At 40.0% G+C, this 25,440-nt stretch overlaps 1 protein-coding gene across 1 annotated transcript in view; it reads left to right on the forward strand.

Moving 5' to 3' along the window:
* LOC310938249 (glucosidase 2 subunit beta-like) overlaps positions 1–25,440 on the forward strand; it is a gene marked incomplete at both ends in the record, with an annotated part of 121,327 nt that overhangs the window by 17,633 nt on the left and 78,254 nt on the right. The window contains 2 exons of the mRNA XM_083902738.1: positions 5,071–5,149; positions 19,435–19,521. Of these exons, the coding sequence (XP_083758864.1) occupies positions 5,071–5,149; positions 19,435–19,521 (166 nt within the window). The remainder of the gene's footprint in view (positions 1–5,070; positions 5,150–19,434; positions 19,522–25,440) is intronic.

Consider the following 25,440-nt stretch of genomic DNA (forward strand, 5'->3'; position numbering starts at 1 on the left):
AATGGAATTCTTAAAACTTGTTTATGACAACTGAGTGGTTTACACTTAACGTTTTTATGGCTATCTATTTAGCCCTTGCTATTTAAAATGACACAAAAAGTCATACTGTTCTGTAGGGCAGACAACATAGGACATGGAAACATAACTATGTTGATGTAAAACCTTAAGAAATAATTATGTTGCATTTTGCACAAAATAATTTTTAAGGCGATATAGGGCAACGCTTTGACCAAACCTGGATTAACTAATGTGACATTCTCAAAGTTAAAGAGAGAATGTTTGCCTCAACAGAAGAGTGTAAGAACACAGCAGAAGAGTAAACTAAAGAAGATCCTTGACACTGAAAAAATTATAGTTTTCTTTTTATATTTCTTCCATTTGTTCATACTCTGATATTAACTGGTGTTTAAGTAATAATCAGTATGTATATGTATACATTTATTAGTTCCACCTTGATATCTGATGCAGTCAAGTCTCATCAGTCTGAGCTGAGTGCACACATCTCCTCCTACGCCTACTTGTTCTCTTAGCTTCTCCGCTGCCACCTCGGCCGCTGACCTCGCGCTCTTGAGCATCGTTTGACTACTGTTGCCTCTTTATTTAAAACATAAGCATCCGTTTTGCTTTAGAGCAAGATGTGTAAATTTGCTGGTGACTTGCAGAGAAACGGAGCACGTAATATTCACTGATCCCGTCCTCCGTGCTTTTTCTCCACTGCCATCCACCCGTTGCTCACCTTCACATCACACCCCTGAAAAAACAAAACAAAATCAATACTTCTTAAGCTAACTGGGTGTATTCTCCTGGAAAGGAAGTGGGGCTGGGTATAGTAAACTGAAAGTGCTATAAAACATATGGCTGCATTGAGGACAAAGTGCTTGTGCAGCACATTTCCGGACAGCGCTGTGTGCCCACTTATGCATTCCTGCTTCTAGATGTGTACCATTATTCAGCCCTTCTGCCCCCCAATCCCTTCCCCTTCTCTGCCCTGCTCTGCCTCCATCATCCACTCTATCCCTTCCATCCCAAATGGTGTCTCTCTGTTCTTAAACAAACGCATTACTAAGCTGAAATATCTGCAAGTACTGCGCATTTCTACACAGCTATTGTTTCAGTCTGACAGTCAGTGGGATTTGGTGAGCTGGTTATCTTGAAGAAGGAGCAGTGTATTGATGCACTTTTGAATGAAGCAGTAGTGTTTTTTTTTTTTGTACGTATGCTACATCACCACTTTTTTCTGTAAGGCTTCACAGCTTATACACACAGGTGTCAAGCTCGATTTAGTTGCTGTTATGATAAATGCATAGTGGAAAGTCACCAGTATACATGTTGTCTGCAAATGCCAGCACATTTGCTGACTTTGAGTTGGATTAGCATGTACATTAAAGACACTGTAATGGCTTTGTCCCTACTGACACTTAGCAAAACACTTCCAACTTTTATCTGCTTAATATGAATTGTTAAGTAACATTCATGCAGATTCACAGACACTTTTTATCTTTATTTTTTCATATACGAAGGAAAGTAGTTTTTAATCTACTGAGGTTAATATTCAGCAGTATATTGACTTTAGATAAGGGTTTCTCACTCCTGGTCATGGGGGGGCCGCTGTCCTGCATGTTTTAGATGTTTTCCTGCTCCAACACACCTGATTCAAATAAATGGGTCATTATCAGGCTTCAGCAGAGCTTACTGATGAATCAGGTGTGTTAGAGCAGGGAAACATCTAAAACATGCAGGACAGTGGCTCCTCAGGACCAGGAGTGAGAAACCCTGCTTTAGATGGTTAATTTCAAACACAGCATATTTCAAAGATCCAATGGTGAAACTCCAGATTGTAACAAAGATGGATTCCTCTATTCACTCAACTCTTTCCTATGTGTGTCAGAGAACTATGTTGTGCCTCGCCACAACAGAAAGGATGCAGTTGTTGTTTGTTTGCTCTTTCCACAATACAGTTGTACCTCAGCACGGCTCCACTCTACTTAATTGGGTCATTTTCCTTTACTATTGTACCGCCTCAACGTGAGCCGAGTCGTACCACGGCTACGCGCAAATGACGCAACCTCCTTTTTATACGCCACACACACAAACTAGTGAGTTGTTTTCAGTGGACTGAATCATTAGGATCAGTTCAGTACTTCCTGCATGTCTGAACTGAAATATGGCAGAAGGGGTTGTGATGTATTAAGTTTTTAGTAGGGATGCACCGATTGCCATTTTTGGGGCCGATTCCGAGTACCGATTTTTCAAGAAGTTTGACCTGCCGATACCGATTTTAGCCGATTCCGATTTCAATTTTTTAAACCACTTTTCAGCATACAGAAATATACATATTTTTGCATCTTTTCTCTTTAATAGAACATTTTAACATAGAAATACAATCAGTTCACATCCGATATCCAACTAAAAATACAAAACGAATCACTATAAAATAGAAGTATATATAAAAATACAAAAACAATTGTCATGATACATTTGAACATGCTACCATGGAACATAATAACTTAAAGTGTGACTTTTTGAACCTGCGCGCACAGGTTTAAATGACAAACAAACAAATGCTGAGTGCTGATCAAAAGTTTTGTGCAAGTGATTTAAGATTCTGACTCTTGTCCCAAATATGACAGGCTTCGTTCAGGGATTGAAACAAATATATAAACATTAATGAAACGTTTACATGCAGAGCGCTCACTCGCAAAGCAGACAACAGCGGCGCAGCACCGCCACAGCGCTGCGGGTGCGCGGATGTTGTGTAATCAAATACACCGGTTCGGCCGTATATTAAAAATTCATATCCTAACGGAATAAAAACAGTATTAGGTGTGAACCAGTATACTGCCCAGCTCTACACTCTACTACATGTGCGTGTAGCCGCGTGCACGTGTGTTGCTGATGCTGCGCGATGCGGGTGCATTTGATCGGCTTATTAAAATCGGAATATTCTGACTGACCGATTCCGATCACTGGCCGATTAATCGGTGCATCCCTAGTTTTTAGACATTTCCTTGCTAAATATTGGAGATTGATGCATGTTTTCAAAATGTTTAAGTCATCTACAGTTCGGCAGTCTTTGGTTTGTTTTCTGTGTCGGACGTTGCACTCGTGAATTATCCAGTGCCAACACTCTCTGCCAATCAGTGGCTGACAATTCTGTTGATGTCACGTTCTAGTGTCGGCTCACCATAGCAGGTACCAAACAGGCACCAGGTACTATCCCTAATGGAAAAGCAAAAAAAAATGAGTAGAGTCGAGCTATGCCAAGCTGAGTCATGCTGGAACTGTGTAGTGGAAAAGCACCATTAGTACGTTTCCACTAACACAAAACACTCTGGCTGGTTTATTCTTTCAGGCTTTCAGGCTGCTATGGATTTATGGTGGGGCAGGATGGCTATCCCCATAAAAACACAACTCTTTCCCATACAAATATAATATATTGGTATTATAATACATTTCTGCCAATAAACGATCTGAAATGTCAACACACTGAAACTAAATATAATGTGTTGTGAGTGTCCCTCTTGTGACTTTTTGTGATAGGATAAAGATTTTCCCTTATAGATTGGTCATTAAGGTAACTTCCTCGCAGTTATTTCATCCTGAACCTTCCCAAGAGCCACACACAAGTGCGGCCCACTGTGCCAGCTGGCAGGCAGTTGGCAGCCCAGTGTAGGATTAACTGGTACCAGTATGCTGGCCTATAAATAGAGTCTACCAACTGCTTCAGGAAATGAACCATGATGGAGCCTCCCAAAGGCCCACGAACAGGTTGTGCTTTTCATCCCCTCCCCTCTGTCCAGATTTATCAGTGTATGTGAGAGTGAGTTCCCGGGATTTTTATCACTCTCTTGGTGTAACTTACTATAGTTGTGCATTGCAAAACACCTGCTCTTATGCTGCAGTAGTCTATACAGTATGTGTGTAAATGCCTTTTCTAATTGGGGCCAAAGCCATGTTTCTTCACCCTTTTTTTTGAGCTGCTTCTCTGTGCTGACTCACAATGGAGGGAGACACTGCTTTTTTCCAGCACTTACCCTAAGCATTGATCCTCTTTAGTGGAACAAGCTATTCGCTTTGTATGTTTGCCTGCACTTCCGCTTCTGATGGACTCCCGGGATTGATCTCAGCTATGCAGTCATTATCTCAGCTCAGTAGTGTTAGTTTACGTGGAACCTTTGCGAGAAAGACACCAGCAGGGAAGAATGGCTGAAGAAAAGATCCAGGTTTTCTAGGATAAGAGATGGCTTCCGTTATTGCACTGTGCGCAGTGTTGTTGTGCAGCACTTAGGGTTTGATGGGCTAAAAGCACAGAGAACCTGAATCAATGTAATCCTGAACAAGGCCAATCTGGTCAAAATGAGCTAATCCCAAAATGAAAATCAATTTACTCTCAAGTGGAATTCCAGTAAAGTTGATCTGCTCAGAAAGATGGAAGCACAAGCTGGTACACAAAATGTGTACCAAAATCTGTTTTTGTGAAAGCCTCAAGAATATTATTTGCAGCTGCAATGTGTATGTTGCCATCTTCAGGGTTTTCCCCAATAAGGAAACCTGAAAGGTCCTTACAGCGAGTAGGTGGTGATGTGTTGGGAGCCTTTTAAGTGCTATGGTATACACACACCTCATTATTGGTGTCAGCTGTAGTGGTGAAGGTGTTAACGTATGCATTACGATGAAATCAGGAATGATGTGATTTACTGTGTGAAAATCAACAAACACACACTCTGACCATTTTTACACAGATACCCTGCTATTGCTCTATTATACTGACTGTGCTTCTTCACACCACTGAACCAAACAAAACCAGTGTGACTTTTAACCTGCCTGTGATTTCTTTCTATATTTTTCCTTCCATGGCATGCCGGCAATACCAAATTAAAGGTGTGGCACAGTATTGACCTCGTCTGCCATGCTGGCTTTCTCTTATGCGTAGACATCAGTCCGACTTCACCACTGTTATCCATTCATCTCATATTTTAGGTGTAATTGTACAAGCTGTTGAGAGAGGTCCTGTTCTAACTCTTGCTGTTGTCTTCTACATGTTTTTTCCCTTCCCTTAAAATACAACAGAATAACGGTGGATGAACTTCAGGCAAAAGTGACAGTCATTCATGATGAGGGGCGGCTTCTCTCTGAGGATGAAGCAGTGGTAAGTTGTGTTTTCCTCATACATTTCATACCACAGGGCTGTGGGCGTGGTGATGAAAGGGTGTTAAAGTCTATTAATTGTACAATTTAATTGCAGTATTCTATTTTGCTTCATATTGAATGAGATGATGTAATACATTAGCCCCCACAGTTCATATAAAATGTGTCCCTGATTCCCCAATATTTTCCACCTAAGATAGGATGGCTTATTTTTCTAATTCTATTGTCAGTTCTTCAATTTAAGTCTAAAATATACAGTGATTTCGTTCTTCTATTCTATTTCCAACTTCCTGAGTCTCATCAAGCTATAAAATAAAAGCTGTTACCATACTCTCACCTGGCTTAGCGACAGCTGATGTGCAACTCAAACACCTGTATTATGGCACTGGAACATATACTTGGAAGCTAATGTCAATATTATTCAATATTTTAGTTATCCTATAGCTGAAACATACACTGTATTAGCTGTATGCTCAAATCTTGCGCTTCTGTTCTTTTCACATTTTTCAAGCTGATCAAATACATCTACATTACCCTTGCCTACTCTCTGATTTTTGCACCTTTTTTGGATTGAGTGCCTAGTCGTTTTTTTCTCACACAACAAGGGTCCCTTCCATATTCATTTAAATTCCGAGGAGGACAAGCACAATTTCCCAACAGTGATTTCCCCTCAAGCAGGATTGTTGGGAGAATGAAGCTGTTTGTTTTCACTTAAGACTTGTTGAGCCTCCTTCTTCTCAGGCAACAGATATCAAAATAGCTGGCTGTAAACAAAAAAGCTTCAGCCTAGTTTTTCCTCTTCTCCCTCTCCGTATTCTTTTTTTTTCTAGCAATTAGTATGCACACTCTTTAAAACATTGAAAAGACACTGTTCTCAATTAAAACTGACCTCCACTTTTTGGTGTGAAAGTGCGTTTTGCATTGACTTTAATTTTTACACATGTAAAATGTCCAATATGAGAAATTGTTGTGGAGGCTGTTATAGAAAACAGACAAACTTGAGCAGCACCAAAGCTGTGGCTGTAACCAACATGAGAGAGGTGGGGGGGGGGGTCAGTGCTGATTTGTTATTTCTGTGCTCAAAACGGTGAGGCATTGCTAATGAATTCAACTACATCTAGACGACGAATCAGTATGAATATGAAAATATAGACTTAACTGCAACCACAACAAACGGTGATCAAGCTGGGGAAATTAAACCGTAGTTTAATCCCAATGACTGTAGTTAACGGGCTATTTGCATTGAAACTGACAAGCAACTGCATGTACAGTGTCAAAGTCCAAGAGATTTTGCTTGATGCCTCCTTCAGCATTTCTATCAGACAAGTACATGTTCTGTCAACTTTATCATCATAGTGCTGTTGCTATAGCTCTGTTACATGTGCCAAATAAGTGTAGATCCTCTCAGCTTGATGAATTTTAAAACGTACTGCAGGTCCTTGTTGTTTTCTCATGTCTGCAGACAGAAAGAGACTTGATTACTTTTCTTCTGTCTTGCTCATAAAGGTATACTTATGTTTATGAAGAATATGCATATTTTTTAGCACATTTATTCAATTTGTGTTGCACCTTTTCGTTAGCCCCCCCCCCTTCTTTTTCTTTCCCCTTAGAAGCTTTAGCCTCCACAGAAAACTCAGTTTCCACTCCAGCGGCCCAGATAATTCAAGAACAGAGAGGATTTTCAGGAGAACAATTTGATGATCAAAGGAGGCACTCCACTTGGGAGGGAAAATGGATATTCTGAAGTGCCGCTCCCTCAGAATTCTATCATTATGTTATAGCCCTCCATTTCTGGAGAAACCGCTGTTAATGCAGAGTCAAGTTCACTCGCATTTAGGAGATAATCGTCGGTATCCAAGAGGAATATCTTTTCGTTGTCAAAAAAAGGGCCATCACTCTAGTCAGGCTGTCTCAACCCTTTTTTCAGCATGTTTAACATATCATACACGTGGATACATGTGCTTTTAATACACAAACGGAAACACTGAACACGATCAGCATCTTGCGAAGAGTGTGCTGCCATTCTCTTGGCAATAGCCATAGAACAATAAATTCTCAAAAGCACTGATGTGTGACCAAGCTGGGACTGTACCTATGAACAGAACCCCAGGAAATTGCCTTTTCTCAAGAAATGGGCATTTGTGCGGAGGTGAATTTCACTTATCCATCAACTACCCACGCACATCCCTTCAAAGCCCCTAACTCGGTCTACCAGAAACAAAAAGAGATTGAGCATAGAATGTTTTTTCTTCTTCTTTTTCTCAAGAGGATAAAATAAATCCACTGATTAAAAAGGCGACAAAATCTCCTCTTATCAACACTTGGACAGAGGAGAGACACTTTGAAGTGTAGGCGAACAACATAGGTAGGTGCACAATAGGTTGGGAATTCCCAATGATTGTTTTCGAGTGGGTATGGAAATCTTGCTTGTTTCACAGTTTTCTATTGGCTATACCCCAGGGTTCTTATACGCAGTAAATGAGCTGACATTATTTGGTAACAAGGGAGAAATGAAGACAGTGTAGCTACTATAGTAGAGTTTGGAGGTAGTGGTGCGTGGACAAAAGGAAAAACAGAACCTTAAAGAAGTCATTATAATGAACTCATCCTATAACTTCCATCAAATGCATTTGATGATTGTTATTCTACCTCTTTTGGGTTTTTGTGAACAGAAACGGTGTGATATTATTTGTGTGCTGCGTTCTTCATGCAGAAATGACCTGTCAAGCAAAACTATTTGACCTGACTGAAGGAGTGTTTGTGTATATACACAGGCAGGGAAGGTGCGGGCAGGGAAATAAGTCTTTCTTCCGTCAAAGTGCTGAGCAACCTGGATTTCACTTAGCACTCTTACCTTTGCAGTAAGAAGTCCCGGGTTAGCAACTCAGTCGGAACAAGAGTTTGCCTTTTCTCCCCGTGTGGGGGTTTTCTCCTGGTTCTCTGGTTTCCTCCCACAATATAAAAACATCCAGATTTAGTGATTTAACAAACTGGAATTTCTGATTGATCATAGGTGTGAGAGTGAATGGTTGTTTGTCTCATGGTGTACCCTGCCTTTTTGCCTATGTGGGCTGGGATGGCACCAGGGTCCCCTGTGACCCTCATATGGAAGATAAAGTGGTAGAATGTGAGTGAGTGAAAATTCAATTCTGAAACTTGGGTGCTTCTTTTAGTTTTCAGTCATGCTCCAACCTGTTTGTAGTCGTCCTGCTTTATTAGCACAATGTTGCTGTTGGGTCTGTTTGTCTTGATGTAAAAAAAAAAAAATGCTTTCAACACTATCCCGCAGAAAATGAGAGCAAACCGAGCAGCATCGACTTCACCTTTGTGTCTTTGCAACTGCACTGAGCTCTCTTCATGTTCATGACCTCCACAGAACATCCATACACTGAAAACAAACACCAGCACTCCCACCGTAGTCATTGCCTGCCAAGGTCAGCAACTTGACTCGCCGCTTCACACCATCTGTTTGAGCTGGTAGACATTTGGCCCTTTCCAACAGTGGAAGCTCACCTCAGAGGGGGACCTGGCATGTTTGCGTTCTGTTTTTGTAGGACGAGAGTAGATGATAGGTTTTTTATTTTTATTTATTTTTTTAATGTTGAATGGAAATGCAGGATAGGATGGACTAATACACATTGAATCAGTGGGAATTTTCTCAAATGTTGCTGTAGATACAGTACAATGAGTTTCTACTTGCCAGCAACCAGAAGGGGGCAGCAGGCCCCCTAGTTGAATGTAATGGTAAAAAATGGAAAGTCACATTCACAGGTCATTTAATCTCTTTGTTTTTTATGGGTAGGGCCTTTGGAGCCGTTTTCCTGCCTCACTCTCTCAAAAGAGAGGGAGAGCTCCCTCCTCAAAAATGAACAGTTCTCTTCTGCTGCCAAGAATTTCCTTGTTCATGCATTTGTTGGGAGGCTTCATAATCTTACAGTGATTCTAGGATTTAATGAGTGAGGCTTTTATGGGTCTGCATAAGCAGATTTTTTTTAAAGCTATATTTAACTTTCTGAAATGTCTTTTTTGGAGCAATGCATGTTCTTGCGTCACCGAGAGTACTGTAGAAGTTTAATATCTGCAGACCTAAGCTGTACTTAGGATTCCACTCTTTTTTTAACTGACTGTATGGATGTAGGCCATGATGTTTCTTTTATAGCTTATGCATGGACTTCCTGTTTCTTGCTGTGTTTGCTTGTGGGTTATACAGTAGTTGATGTAACCCAACCACAGTTTACACTTCACCAGCTAATGCTAGAGTCATGAATCATGGTAGTCATAAACAGAGTTTGCATACTCTAGCAAGATTATGGTGTTCTGTTAAAAGCCATCTGGGTACATGAGGGTAGCAGGGCTGATGGTAAAAGAGGTTTTCCGGCCTTCCTCAGTTCATCACCACCTCCCATCACATGTCATGTTTTTTCTTCATGACTAGAGCACTTTCAAGTTATATAATGGAAAATGACAGGCTGAAACCAGCGCTGGAGTGATTTGCGGTTTGTAGAGCGGAGATGGAGGAAAACAGACCTGCTAAAAAATGCTGTAATATGTCATGTTCTTTTGAGGCAAGAGGAAGGTGAGGGGAGGTGGTGGGGGTCTGGGCCCACATGGAATGATTTGGGTGGTAACTGTAAAAGACTTTTATTTGTTTCGGGCTGCACACCTGCCACTCGTCAATCTCTTGCTTTGCCCTCTTCCTCTGCACCTCTAATCTTCCCTGTACTCCTCCTTTTGTTATGTAACCGCTGAGATTGGATGCGCTTGAGGTCGCACGGGTGGCACAGGTAATGGAACCAGTGGCAGGTCAAAGGCAAAAGAGGGAAGGAGCTGAGTGAGGGGGGATTGTTTTTTGCTGGTCCAACAAGTCCTGACAGAGGTGTCATATATCAAGAGCTGTCTTATTGATCTGTCTCGATGACTCGCTGTTTATAAACAGCATCTATTTGTCACATTCTTTCTCAAGACAGTGTAACAATAAAAATATTATACATGTGAGTATAATAGAAAGCTTTATTGACTTTGTAGGAAATACAAGATAATACAGTGCTATCCTGGTCGGGGCATTATTTTAAAACATGCATTAGAAATGGTCGATATTCAACAAGCACAACAAAATCCTGCCAGCTACCAAGGGAGGTTCTATAGAATGAAATGAGTATTGAATAAACATGAAACCAATATGAAATAATATATCCTGTGTCTTAAACATATTTGTTGGCCCCTCCTCCAATCTACTACCACTGAATTGACAGGTGAGTCAGCAGATGTTTTGGTTATTTTCCCATATGATCTACAACTCACTTTCACATGCCACTTTTAAGAGACTATTTAAAATTGATTAAAGCTACGCCCCTAATAATAGAACAGGTTTGCATATTTCATTTATCATTTCATTGTCAGGTATGCTGGAATTTTATACAGAATAATGCGTCGTTAGTTAGTGTTTGCTTGCCTTAAGGCCCAGAGAAAGTTACTATTATATTGTTACTAAATGCTGTGGTGCAAGTTTTAATGGATCTGCAGCATCTGCCAAAGGGCAACAGATGGTGGTGCGCAGGGTGGGTGGAGTCTTTGGTAATGGCACTAACTCTGGCAACAAAAATAATGTGCTCTTCATATAAAAACCAGCAGTGTAACTCTCTATTAAGTTGAATGGCATAACTGTGTTTGTGTCTCTTTGACTTCATTGCTGGAAATTCTGTCTTACAAGCTGTACTGACAAAAAAGAAGAAGCCTGAAAGCGAGCTTAAGGCAATCATTTGCTTTCTTATCAGTTTTAACCACTCGACAAACACTATTGATGTTGCACCTGTGTAACTGCAGCTCCTGAGAACAGGGTACACACTGTGCAGTGGGACGATCTGTCAGTGCTTCCCAAGTGAATGCATTGATCTGTGATCTTACAGTGTATCACAAGAACACAAAGCATGTTGTAGCTGTGGTCTCTAACTATATCCCTCTCAACATTTCAGACACATTTTAGAGGCATTATTCCTCAGTGATACAAATTAGGTTTTTAATGTATACTACTGTGGGAAAAGTCTCAGGGCACCACCAGCTTTGTTGTTTTTTTCAATTTATGTGATCATTGGTATTTAGACTGGAATGGTGTGACTGAAATTTGGTCTTCTATATTAGTGAACTTTCAATGACCGTAAGTCATACATGTAATGCTCAAGCATGTTTTGAATAAACCTGGTATAATAGGGTTCCACTCCAGGTTTAAGAGATTTAGTGTTAGGTCACACTAATTCTAAAATGCTACTTATTCTGAAAATGTTTCTTTTACATGTTTCCTGTATTTCCTGGATGTGTTCCAATAATGTGGTCCAGAAATAACTATAGCATTGCTAAAACAACAAATCTAATGGTAGCCTATGACTTTCACACAGTACAGTAATGTATTTAAATTTAAAGCTTAGCTGGCATGGATGATGCAGTTAAGTCAGCATTACAATGAAAACACAATCCTTATATTCCTTTCTCGTCCTGGTTTGTTTGGCGACATTCACTCAACAAATAGGTTTTATTTTCTTTCAGATCTCACTTTGAAATATAGCAGGAGCAACTGTGCGACTGAATTCATTTTTTAAATGTTAAGTCAATTAGAAATATTAGTTTCTCACAGACTCTGTATCGGTAACAGTAGTAGTCTAACCTGCAAGGAGTTGGGCTTGTGTATTCTTTGTGTGAAAGTGTCTTGGGGTTTTTTGACAAACAGTTTTGTATTTTAGTTTTTATTTACAGTCTGCAAATTCTGTTTATGTTTATGAAGCATAGATGTTGTTTCTGTTTGGGTTGTTGTGGCATTGGTTCCAGAAAATACCTGTGTAGCAGTGTGCTGTTCTGAACTCAATGCAGCTCTGATTGTATAGTATTGGACTGTGAAAAGTGAAACTGATGTACCAGAAACATACTGCATATGCAGACCTTGTTTCCTGTGAATTCCTAATGCACAGGAAAACCATTTTCTCCACAGCTAACAGTAGAAAAAAGGATCTAATTACATAACATAGTATATACAGTTTCATGGCTCTTGTGAAAAATGGTCAGTGTAAGTGTTAATGATTAAAAATTGTTTTTCCATATCACAGTTTCTGCTGTTCTTAGACGTGATCATACAAACTTTCTTAATAACTTACAGAACAATATATTGGTGCAAGCTTTACAAATTTACATATACCATCTCATAGGTATAAACATAGGTAAATATAGAAGTAATAATCTGGATTAACAGCTGGACCTACTGTAACTATAAAGGTATTTGTGAGACATAATCATATATAGACTTTACTCATGAGAAAAACAGAGACCTCTTCTATATTTTGATGAATATCACTGTAGGAAATGTACAAATCCCATTTTCGAAAACATAGGGGGTTTATGTTCAGAGCAATTGATTGCTTTGCGTGACATCATTCAACTTGAACAGCTTTTTTTTAGACAGCAATATCATGTTATTATTACTAGTTCATTTTCACTTAAACAGTATTGCCCAGCCCTACAGTACCAACTGAGTTTTTATTTTGTCTGAGGCGTCTCCACCATGCAGATAATAATTGAAATATCATTTTTCTGCAGATAAACTGCAGAAACCAATTTCTTTTAAATATCAAGTCACATCAAATATCCTGTGACCCACACCAGCTTCTCTTCGAAGAACATCTTGTTGAAGAACCTTATGTCCTTTGTTGGGAAATGCTTGATGTGTTTTGTGTTTCCATGGTGACCCCGCCGCACAGCACATAAGACAATAATGAAAGCTCTCAAAGGCCGCAGGGGCATCACAACAGTACGTGTCCTCAACGTTTCAGCTACCGTGGCACTTGGAGGAGTTACACAACCTGACGTGCACCCTGAGAATGTTTCCTCCCCCCATCATCCTTGGGCCTTTGAGACCAGTGCAGATTGGTCTTGCTATCAAAGGGATGACACATGAAATGACAAAACTCCTGTGTCTGTCTGTCAGGCTTGGTCTTTATCCGACTGACATTTGCTGGCTCAGGCTCATCCAGGCTCTGGAGAAGCCAGGGATAAGAGTCAGACACAGATGGCTTTTCCCTTGCAATTCAGTCTAGCACAAGATTCAGAACGATGGGGAATGTTTCCAAATTGTCATCCTGTTTTTTACAGACCCTCAAATATAATTTCCTCTACAGACTGGAGCCTTCACATACTGCGGCATTGTGTTTCGGTAATATGCTGTCGTGCTGTGTTTTATCTTTCGTCTGTGCTGACCCAACCTGTTGGTGATTAAGCCTTGATAGGACTGTTTCCTAGACGTTTCTTGTCCTCTGAGTGAGTCAAAAGAACAATGTGAGAATGTCTTGTGCCATTTAAAACTGATGAGCCAAAGCCAGCATGAAGGAGGAGAGGGGAGGTGTAGGTGTTAAATTGATTGGCGAGAGAAAAAAGCATCTGCTTTGCAGTAGCTTAACAGTTGCCTCAGAAGCACGCCTGCCATTGTTTCCAAACAAGAATACCCACTTCTGTGTGCCGAGAAGTGTCGCCTTCAGAAGAAATGAGAGAGAGGGATAGAAATTGTTGCATAAGAAACATTAAGAGATGTCTTTTTTTCTCTCTCTTTCTCAGCTTTCCAGGGCCCTAATCTATTTTCCTTTTTCAAAGCCGCCTCAACTCCTTTTCTGTTTTTCATGCAGTTCACAGTTAATACGTGGGCAGAGAACAAAAGGCAGGATATATAGGGCTGGAGTCAGCAGCTGATCCGATGACAAAAATGGCACCAAGGCGAGAGGATCCCAGGTGTAGTCATGACTCAAGTAGCACTCAAAAATAGGTGGGTATGATTGGGGGTTGGGGCAAGGAGTGAAAGGGAAGCATGGGGGCATCATGGGAGCTTGTGTCCTCTATGACGAGCGGCCTGTCGTGTGAATGCTACCTGAAAGCAGGAAAAGCAAAGTGACAGCACACCTGACCCTTCTGACCTCCACCAAAGTGAGAAAGGACTCAGACTTCCACTACTGAACACCAGTGACATGAATGTGCACCTTTCCTCTCAGCGTTTATTTTAGTAAAGTGGTAGAACTGAGACAATTCAAGAAATGTATTGACCGAAAAGGCCAGAATACTATTGTAATACATTTGTTGTCTGCAACACTCTTTTCAAATTCAAAATCCCTGATTATGGGATGCCCACAAGCAACTATGCAAAGCTGAATCAAATTAATGACCTAGTAACTTGTGTCCACGGCCTTAATTGTTGTTTGTTGACTGGAAACTACGGTTGAGCTGATACGATACTCAGTCCAAAATGACTGGATAGGATATCGAAAAAAAGGAAAAGGTAAAATCCAACATGATAACTTCACCCTAAATATGGCCTAAATGCTTCACTAAACACTGGCGACATGCTCTGAAGATGACTGATGACTGTTAACATAGCTAATGCTAGTAGCATGGGGTTGATTTTCTTTCTTCAAATTCATATACCTTTGTTTTACAGACGGAGCTCATTGATCAGAATCATACAAATTGTGTCAAAAAAATATCCTGAATAGCCAGATAGTTACATTCTCACAAAATATTAACAAGGTTGAAGGAAATTTGAAATAAATGTATTTATCCGTTTGTCTTTGACCCTACAAGACTTCTAAGGTGATTATGAATTATAGACCTCAACAGTTGTAGCAGGTCAATTCATGGCAGCACGGCGCTATTTTGTGTGACATGTTTAACATCTTTGCGATAATGATGGTCCTGTATCTCTCGCCCCATAATGTTTGGGAACCCCTTTAACTTCAGTATGTTTTTGTGTAAACCAACAGTCCTGTATTACTTCTTGTTTTCAAGTCCATTTGGTTTTGATGCCACTCATTAATTGCTTGCTGCATGATTTAAGAAATTTGCAAAATGACATTGTTCTAATGCAATATTTCCTACATGGCTCATTGCTATTATTTCACTATGTTTTTTTTCAAATCTCAACTAGCTATGTAATGAATCTGTCAATCACACATCAAACGTACCACACAGGAGAGCAGAATTCCATAGTAAACTTTCCTACATTGTCCCTCATGAATTAAACAACATTTGTATGGAAGACTAATTTGTTTTCCAAGTTGCATTACAGTGGAAAATCAAATCTAAAAAAGTATGTTGTGCAAGAATGGGTCATCTAATTGTTTCCCTACTGTTGTATGTTTTACAACAAATAAAAATATAATCTGATTGTATACAGTGTTCTCATGCTTGTCTCTGCCTCCTGTTTGTTCATTTCTACATATACTGGTTGTACTTGTGTGTCTGCACTGAAGTCCAGATCAGTATTGTTGTCACTCTGATGCCCTCCCTCCTTCCCTCCCCCTCCTCTCTCTGCTTCTTTTCCTTTTCTTTTCTCATGCACTCCCCTCACTCCCTCTACAGAGTGACATTTATTAATTAAATATGGTGTACTGCCGCAGGATGTGCTTCCCTTTCCACTATCTTCAGACGCTAATAATTACATTGGCATTTAGCTCCGTGATAAGCCAAACCTATGGCCTTTATGAAATGTTCCCTGGGTCCAGATACTGAGCAGAATATAGACTGATGCAATGCTACATATCGATCCATCGCGTTTATATTAAGAGAAGGGGGAGCTATTCATTAGCATGGTTTAAGAAGCTTACAACAACACCTGATGTTTACACCAATACGGGCTGAAACGCTTGCTTGAAACCTGTCTGGTGCTCATATGTGAGCTTTGCAAATGGAAGTAGAGCTGATTTATTACATTTGGAGTGATATATATATATATAATGTGTTGTGAAACTTTTAAAGCTGTAGTGCATAACCTGTCCATTCATTAAAATCATTGCTAATTATAATTAGTCATCTTTGCGCACACACCAATTAGTTATAGTGATTTTTTCCCCCTCTGGAATTAACCCATCCTTATTACACACCAGTAGTGAGGTACAGGAGCAGTGGGCAGCACTTTCCTGCTCCTGGGGAGCAATGGGGGATTTGGTGCCCTGCTCAGGGGCACCCAACCCTTTGTGTGACCCTCGCTCTCTGTGCAGCGGTGTAATCATGATCATGAGTTTGGCTTCTCCTGAATGTGATCATGTGATATTAAAATTGTTTGCTCCGTTAACCGCAATCAAACATTCTCTGAATAGCTGCCTTATTACGTGCCTGCTGTATATGCTGTATAATCACAGCTGCTGCTGTTTCCTTCCCCATGCAGCTCCAAGTTACCTTTCATTTAAAAGGCAGCTTCACATGACTATCTGTGTTTCTCAATGTACAGTTGTTTAGATCCAGTGACATTCCTGCACTGCTAATAGGAAATTATTCATTTTATGTCGAGACAAATGGAGATGGCGTCAACATTGCATGATTAAAGCAGAACTGGCTGCAAATAGGTTGGATTATGACACAAAACACAAAGAACTGCCCACAAAAAGGATATTCTTCTGCTCAAAACCCCCCCAGACATTCAGTTGCTATATAGGGTAAATGCTTCTTGCCCCCACATGTCCCTGCACTGCCACTGTATCCACTCAAACACTGCTTCAGCTGGGTAGTATTGGCTGACAGTCTGTCTGTAGATGAACTTTTGATTTTGTTTTGCTTAATTACTTTGCTTCAGGTGGTCTAACCAGCCCACTACATTACAAGATTATTATCAGCTTCAGGGACGCTTCAATTGATGCTTAAGTCACAATTACTGTAAACATGTGTTTAGTTTGTAAAAAAAAAGCTCCCCTGCGTTGGTTACATTTTAATGAGATGTCAGCAAATAGCTTGTCATCTCTTCCCTCACTTATCTGGTATCATTCTCCCCTGTTTCCACTTCTCCTCTCAGGAACTCAAAGGCAACACGTAGAGGATGTCTTTTCTTTCTTGATTTTAATAGCAAAAATGCAGCAGTCGTACCCTTTGTCTTCCACTTGACTAATGTCACTTCTCAAAAAGGGGAGATACAATTACTGTCGAGGTAGACGAATATAGTGATTCCACGGAGCCTTGCGAAGGCAGTCATTTCAGGTTTGCATTAATAATCTCTCTTCAAATTAAACTTGTTCTTATCTGAAGTTACCAGTGAACGTTTCACTGAAACCCACCTGGGCTTAAAATTGGACTGTTGGACTTAAAGGTGATTGTTGAGTATGTCTTATTGAGTACCAGCAAATAGTTATTTTATTTTGGTCAAGAGTTCCCATCCTTCTCTGTTATAGGACCTGAAAGGAGATCACTAGTGAGTACTTTTCCCTCTGAACAACATGCTGCTCTGCTGTGTTTGTTTCTTAGTACCCAACTGAGTGAAGGATAAATGCCCAAACTGAGTTGACAGAGATGCTTAAATGAGGCAAATCGATATAAGTGGCTGACAGCGTTATTATGTGTATGCGACTCCCTGCTTATACATACAGCATGTGCACACACTTAAATACTGTGTGGGTGATGCAATATTTTCCATTTGTGCAACTTCATTATAATAGCTGTCTCATCTTTTTTTGTTTGTGCTGTTTTCATATATTCGCAAGGTGATACATTTCATAACTGCGACAGGGAACCCAATATTGTCTTGCCAGGTGGATATAAGTGGTATTTGTAGAACGACTGTGCTTCTGGAACAAGCTGGAACGATCAAATAACATAGCACAGTATGCAACCATGTTATTTGATCCATCTTCTCTTCTCTATCTCCCTGTAAAGCAATATCTTTGCATACAGTTATATCACTGCCCGTGTTAGGTTGACTAAATCAAATGTAGAGCTTATTTGTCAGAACTGTTGGAGAATTTTCACGACGAGGAGACTAATCTAATAAATTGCAGTTCAGCGAGAGTGTACAGATGAACTGTTATGATACATAAAGAGTATTAAAGTAATGCATGTGTGAAGTTCAGTCACAGTATTTCTTTAGTTTAGAAATGTATTCCTTTATTCTCTTTTTTTTAATTTCATTTTTGTCTGAATTTATTTATTTTTTATAATTTTACTTTGTATGGATCTATAAAAAATATCTATGACTAATATACTAATAGGTTTTTCTTCAGATATTGGTAAAACAGGAAATGTTTCTATGTTTTTTGAACCTATGGTAGCATTATGAGCATAGTTGTTTGAATCTCAAAATACCACCATGCCATAATATCACCACCCCTGACAGCCCCAGTGAACATCTTGAAATGAATGGATTTGTGCAAGCAAATTTAAAAAAAATAGGAAGTAGAGTCAGTAATCAATTTTTTTTGGCTTTTTAATAACTTAAAAATGAATGAGTGATTTAAAAAAAAAAACATTTCAGCTATACCACAGTATCTGACCAAACTTTGGCTACTGACTTCTCAAAGGTCGAATAAACTTCAGCAGCAAACAAAACTCCCATTCAGCTCATTTCCTCCTTGATGGCCCCCCCCCCCTTTTGTTTCAACCAAATGCATTTCAGTTGGGGTTCGAAAAGACCACCTAAGCACAAAAGATCTCACTCACGTCCAAGGTGATTCACAGCACCTGCCTTCCAGTCCAAGTGTCCAGGTACACAGTTGTGTTTATTAGCTTAATTGTGCATAGTATCTAAAGGTCATCGCCCGCTGCGATGCATCGCTGCCAAAAAAAGGCTTCCAGGGGACACAGATTCAGATGAATAAACACTGAAAACTGCACCATCTTCCACCCCTCTGTCCTCGTTCTGTACCTCCCAATGTGCAGGAGCGTCACATTCAGCTTTTTCTGGCGTCGCACAAGCACTTGTGACTGATGGGCATCCACTGGTGCACACCGCCTCACTGACTTCAATTTCAGCTGGCAGAAGCAGCACATTTGCTCTTCACTCCATGTTGTCACTCGCCTTTTTTTTTTCTTGCAATAGTCTGTTTATTCGGTTAGGATGAATGATATGTTTGTCCACCAGTGAATTAAAACACGCAGTATATCCATATAAGCACAGCCGTCTCTGTGATGAATGGTATTTGAGTTCTAAAGGCAGTAAACTTCGTCTGTTGGGCTGTAAAGTCTGATTTAATGAAAGAGTGACTTGACTGGATAAGCAGATATGGCAGCAGAGATTGTTGGGAGGTGAGCTGAATGTGAGATGGATGATACACTGTTCATTATCAGTTATATAATACACTTTTTATAAGTCCACACCTGTGGGGCCAGCGGGCACTCGACAAAAGATGCAAGATGTAAGCATCTTGAGATGCATATATGAGTCGCAATGTAGAGGAGACTTGAATACTTGCGGTGCAGGTTGTGTGTTAGGTTGCATTTAAATGCCATTTGACTGAGTAATTGCAAAAGTAGTTTAAAAATGACTTCTCTTCATTTCCCCAGGCTTTGTTGGGAGGAACCCATCAGATGGATCTCACAAACTTTCGACACACACTTTGGGACATCCTGACAAAAGGAGACAGTGTCAAGGTGAGCTCCATTATTCTCCTTGCTCCCTGTCTCTGCTTTTTCCATCTTTTCCAACTTATTATATTTTAAATTCATATGCCCCAAACCTTTATTCCTTGGATTATGTCCCACTTACTCCAGAAACCGGCAAAGCAAAATTCATTGCCTCGCTTACCACAAATTATTCACTTTCTGTTGGAACCTTGGTGACATAGAGTCGTGACTATTTGTGGATCCTAGAATTGTTGGAATGGGCTTTTCCTGGAATTTGTCACAGTTACTTTTAGTCATTTTTATTAATGCTAACCAGTACGAGGTCAGTATGTCTACTGCTGCATCACTAATGATAAGTCCTTTCTGAAATATCTTAACTTTTGGATGATTTTCCATCAAATGTGGTGTCCACGGTCCTCACAAAATATAATGTAATTAATATGGTAATAACCTGACATTTCCCGTAGCTACAAAAAAAAGTTGACAATTACGTTTTGGTTCATAACCGCATACCTGCAAGACCAGTTAAATGATTCTCTGCACTTTCTGTTGAACACTAGTTATGAAATGTCAGAATGCGAACATTGTGTAACATTAATGTACCCGTATAAGAGCGCACCTTGGCTAATGTGACCTGCATTTGCTCTGGAATTGCAACAAATAGCTAAAGTGTTATGTTAAGGCATTGCCATGTAATTATCATGATGTAGCACCGAACAGGGAGCATTCAACGTAGACAGGAGAGCCATTAGCTTAATTTACTACCCAAACCGCAATATAATTTCAAAAAAACGTGTCCAAAGCCATCTTGAGGGGTCAGATATCTTAAAGTGTGTTCCTAATGTAGCTTTAAAGAGCTGTTGTGAGCTCTTAGTCTTTGAGCAATGGGAGGTGGATGTGTTTGCTTTGTTCTTTAACCTATAGTTATCCATAACGCCCTCTGTATAGATCAGGGAAGCTGAGGTGTTTTCACTTGTGATGGTGAAAAAGCAGGATTTTAGCTCGAATTGGTTGCAATAATAGTTTGGACAAGCCTGTGGTTGGTTGATGGTGTAAATCTATACCTCAAACTGTACCAATGTTGAAGCACTGTGCATACATTTTACCTCTGAGTGAATGCAAACAAAAATTGCCATTCTGTTGCATGTTAATCAAAGTAATCGACTACATCCATAACTAAAACCACAAGCTGTGTTTCTGAAACTCTCTAGCTGTAAATATTGCTGCTGGTGATTTGCGAAGCTTCTTCATTTACCGGAGTGTAATTAGATTTATCTCAGTTTTGTATCCTACCGTGACACCCTCAGCACAAAATTACAGCATCATACCTTTCTTGAGGTTGTGTTAATTTAGAGTCCCTAAACTGCCGGGCGTATTTCATTCCGAGCACAGATTTATAAACCGCGTTTTCATCTGTCGGCTACAGCCAAGAAGAAAATGTCCGCGCCTCTCTCCATCTCCTGAACCCGAAGATGCGGAGAGTGTGCGAGAGATACCATCCTTTCATTTCCGCTCCTCCAGATAAAAAGATGGGAGACGGAGAGGACGACAGTGAGGCCTATCGCTGGGTCACAGTGATTGAGTCCCTTCACTAAGCCACAGCATGAATCTGCTCAAATAACCCACTCCGCTGATAAGACACTAGCCATTTCCATAGACAAAAAAAACACTGGGATTCAGATTAGATTTCACAATTCTCCTGGCTTATCTTGGTGTTGCTTCATCATAGGATGAAGATTATAAGGCAAACTCATGTCCTCTGTCTTTCCAAGAAAACACAACAGAAATACATATGGATTTTATTTGCACTTTATTGTTTGCACCACTCTGCGTTATGATGCCTGCAAGTATCGCCAAATCTACGGTTGCAGAGCAAAGCTAAATAAAATATATTTTTAATACCTTATATATACAATGATAAATAAATCTATTTGTTTCCATGAATGTAAAATAAAATACTTTTTTATAAAGAAAGGTAGGAACCTGCTTTGGATCAGGAAATACAGTTTCCATGAAATGCTTTAAACGGATATGTTTCCAACCCTTATACACTTTCATGTTCAGCTCCGGGTCAGGACTAACCTGACAGTGACACCCATTTGGAGACGTTAAAGATCACTATATTGTACGTGAAACAGGAACAAAACATAATCTGTACATGGCACAATCATATTTGAATTATAGTCATGTAGATGTTAGTATTTAGGTAATTTAGGTAAAAAATTGGCTTCTTTTTTTTAAGTTTTCAAAATAACCTGAGAGCTCACAGATAAGCTTTTTCTAAAAAGCCTTCTATATCTTTTAAGATGACAATTGATTTAGACTTTGACTAAACACAAAGGGCCATAAAGATAAAGTTTTAGTACTCTAGTCCTTTTATTTATTTATTTACGGCCTTCGCTATGGAGCAAATAGGTGCTTAAAGGCTTGTTTGACCATCTGTGACACACAAATCCGATTTTTTTATGTATGAAAACAGGCTGGTTGTTGATGAGAGTACTGAGAAATCTTAGAGCTCAAGTACCTCGTGCCCCCACTTCTTACTGCCGTTGTTACCTTTTCTATTGTTTATTGTGCTCATCAATTCTTTTGCTATTTTGAAGACCAAGATTTTTTTAAACTGTGAGTCAATCTAGTCATCAAAATAAGCATTTTCTTTTTATCCAGCAATCACAAGATTTGCTTGTATTGCTGCAGGAAGCTGTGAGTTTCTGTATGGTCCTTAAACATGACGTCTAACATCCTCGAGGATTCATAAGCCACCCGTAAGCGTTTGAGTTTCCACACCTCTCGGTTTCTTGCTCTTCACTGCATGATTAAAGCCCATCCATTACACTCCAGTCGATTGTGCCATTCACTTCACATGTGACACTGTTTGTGCACATTTTTTGACACGCGTGCATCAACGCTCCTGATCAGTGCATGTGCAGAATGTATTACTGTGTATTAGACTGGTGACAGATGTGACCTTTTCACACAGATTCAAAAGGACTGGGTTTAATTTTGTCGCGTTGAAGCCTCGCGCTGTCATTGCGGCGGCTAATGGCGTGTTTGCAGTCCACACTCCACACCGTGCTTGCGTTCCTTTCATAACACATATCCTGGCAACACAGAGCATCACTGATAAAATGGCTGCTAATGAATCGGCACATCTCTAATAAACCTAATTAGGAGTTAATTATTCAGTCTTTTTCCTCTAATTTTAATACGACTTTAATCTGCCTTCCATTGCTTTGTCCTCTGTTTGACTAGATAACATCTGAAGAGATACGGATTCATGTTGCCTGATGCAACCTTATACAGCAAATGTATTTTGCCCCATATTTGTGTAAAATTATTTAAATTTATGGGGTTTGAATCATGACGTAATTGCTGAAATCAGTCCAATACTGTCTTTTTAATAAAAACAAAACTTCAAATATCTAACCTATGAGAACACAGTTGGGCTGATGCATTTGTCACCAATATTTTACTCCCATAAAGAAATAAATGGTCCACAACATGACTCAGTTGAAGTTTGTTTGCCATTTTGCTTTTTTCCTACAGTTAGCTTAATACAAGTCCACACAGCTGACTGTCGTGATGGCAGTAAATGTGAAAGTGTGGTTTGTTTGAAAGAAATGATTTATCTGCAATGGTGGCAAGAGCACAAAAATAATCTATTATGTCTAAATAACATTTCTATTTTATCTTCAGCATGTCAATTTATGTTTTTATTTAAAATCCCAAATTAGCAGCGCTGTTGGTTTTTAAGTCTGAACTACTTTTTTTAAGTTTAGCGACAGCAGAACAGCTGAGCTGATAGTGTGCTCTTTACTGAACCTTTGTGGTTTTTCCTTTTGGCTCCACATAGTTTACAAAGTTAAGAGTTATTTTGTCTTCCTTAATTTCCGAATTTCGTAAGTGAAATTCGACCATAATGCAGTCTCTCCTCTCTTTCTTCCTAATATGTATTTCTGCCGCTTCCCTACTGTGTCCTAAAGGTAGATCAACCTAACCTTTGTACCTCGCAAAGAGGTTAGACTCAAAGTGTCAATAGATTACGTCATCGTCTTTTTCATGTAAACTGTATTTTTATTTACAACATTTTTATTTTACTTTAAATTTTATGAAAAATTGGTCATTGGCATCATAGTTTTCTTCAACATAATTAACACTGGTCTCCTGTAATTCCAATGGGTTAGGGTTCGATACATTCACACTAAATGCCAACCAGTCAGAATGAAGATATTGTCTTTACATTACATGTTTCCTGGGCTGTCAACAGTAGCCGTGGGTATTTGAGTGAGTACATGCGGTTTACTCACCGAGTATTTTTGGGAACTGGGGGCTTTTGCCATGGAGACTGATGTGCTGTTCAGGGAACATTTGTGTGAACATTTAATGGAACCCCTGCTGGGCTCCCTCACTGCCATGTACAGAAGCTGAAGCAAACTTGACATCAAGAGCTTTTTTGGGGGGACTCTCCCCATCTCTGCCACAGCTCTGTTTTGCTCTATCATCTCTGCTCATTCCTTTTTAGGCAAAGACTGTTTTGGTGAATATTTCATTGTGGTACATTGCCTCTGTTTCAGTGTGTGCTACCCCACACCCAAAGGAGAAGCCTGAGTAAAGCATTTTGGGGACTCTCTGTCTGTCTATCCCAGATTTTTTTCTCCCCTCCCACCTCTCTCCAATCCTTTTTAAGCAAAGACAACTTTTGTGAATATTTCATGTTGTATATTGCCTCAGTTTCACTCTGTCGAGGAGGGAGAGTTGCACCGGATGACGACTGACAGGACCATACGCCAGCATCTGCTAGGAGACAGCATCTCCTTTTGGTCTGTTGTCCTGTCCTCACTTCTTTTTTCCCCCCCTCCTGTTTTCCTGAACAGACCTTTCAGCTGAGAGTCTGGCTGCTGATGATTTTATTTAGTTTCTTTAAATTTTAGTATGACTACAGAACTTCTGCTGATCCTCTGAGTTAAAATACCAACATATGGAAACAAATCTGTTTCAACATTCCCTGCGCTCTATGTGAATGTTGCATGGTTAGTAGTAATTGTACTACTTTTGCGAACACCAACTTCTTTGTTAACACTGTATATTTTATTAGATTCATTTTCAGTTTACCTTTTCAGCTTGCCTTCTTTTATTTAGCGGCACATTACATAAATGTGCCGTATCAACCATAAAATAATCTTACAAAATAATCATGTCGGTTGTGTGTTTTTTTTGAGTGCTACCCAAATGCCACCACCAACACTCAGTATCATATTTCTCAAGTGCAAGCTTCAGTGATTGCCTATACTGTAATTGAGAGGCACACTTCATTTCCCCTCCCCAACATTCAATTTCATGGAAGGATGAAAGATTTGACGCCATTACAGTGTGCTTGCTTTGCTGCTGCCGCTGCATCACCAGCCTCTTGCCACTCTTCTGCTCTTATTTAATAAACGACGTGCTTGCTTGACTTACAGTAGGTTTCCGCCTTGCCTTGCTCAGTGTGACGAGCAGCTGTATGGTGTCACAGTTAACAGGAGTGGCTCCGTTGCTCTGTTGTGACAATATTCGTTTGATGTAGCGGCGGTAATCCTCGGCTGCCATGTTCTCCCCTTCTGCTCTTTACTTTCTTGTTCCTTGCTCTGTATGGATCTTGCTGCTGTCACGCGTTGGGGGAAGCCAACTGGCACGACCTGAAAGTGTGACGGCAACACGCAAGCTGCCATCTTTCTCTCCATCCAGTACGTAGGATTGCAAGATTAAACTACTTTAATTGGCTCTCGCTCTTGTCTGAACTGGTGTCCCAGGATCCAGTCGAGGGTGTCAGTCACATATGAAAGATGCTGTGTGGTTGAGCATGTGTATCCTTCATTTCCATAAGGCTGTTGGTTTTATTCAAGCTACAGTATGTCACATATAATTATGCGGCATGTCTGTGAATTTAGTGCTGACTGTGCATTTCAC

Source organism: Microchirus variegatus, assembly GCF_963457635.1.
Source record: "Microchirus variegatus genome assembly, chromosome: 2".
NCBI classification, from domain to species: domain Eukaryota; kingdom Metazoa; phylum Chordata; class Actinopteri; order Pleuronectiformes; family Soleidae; genus Microchirus; species Microchirus variegatus.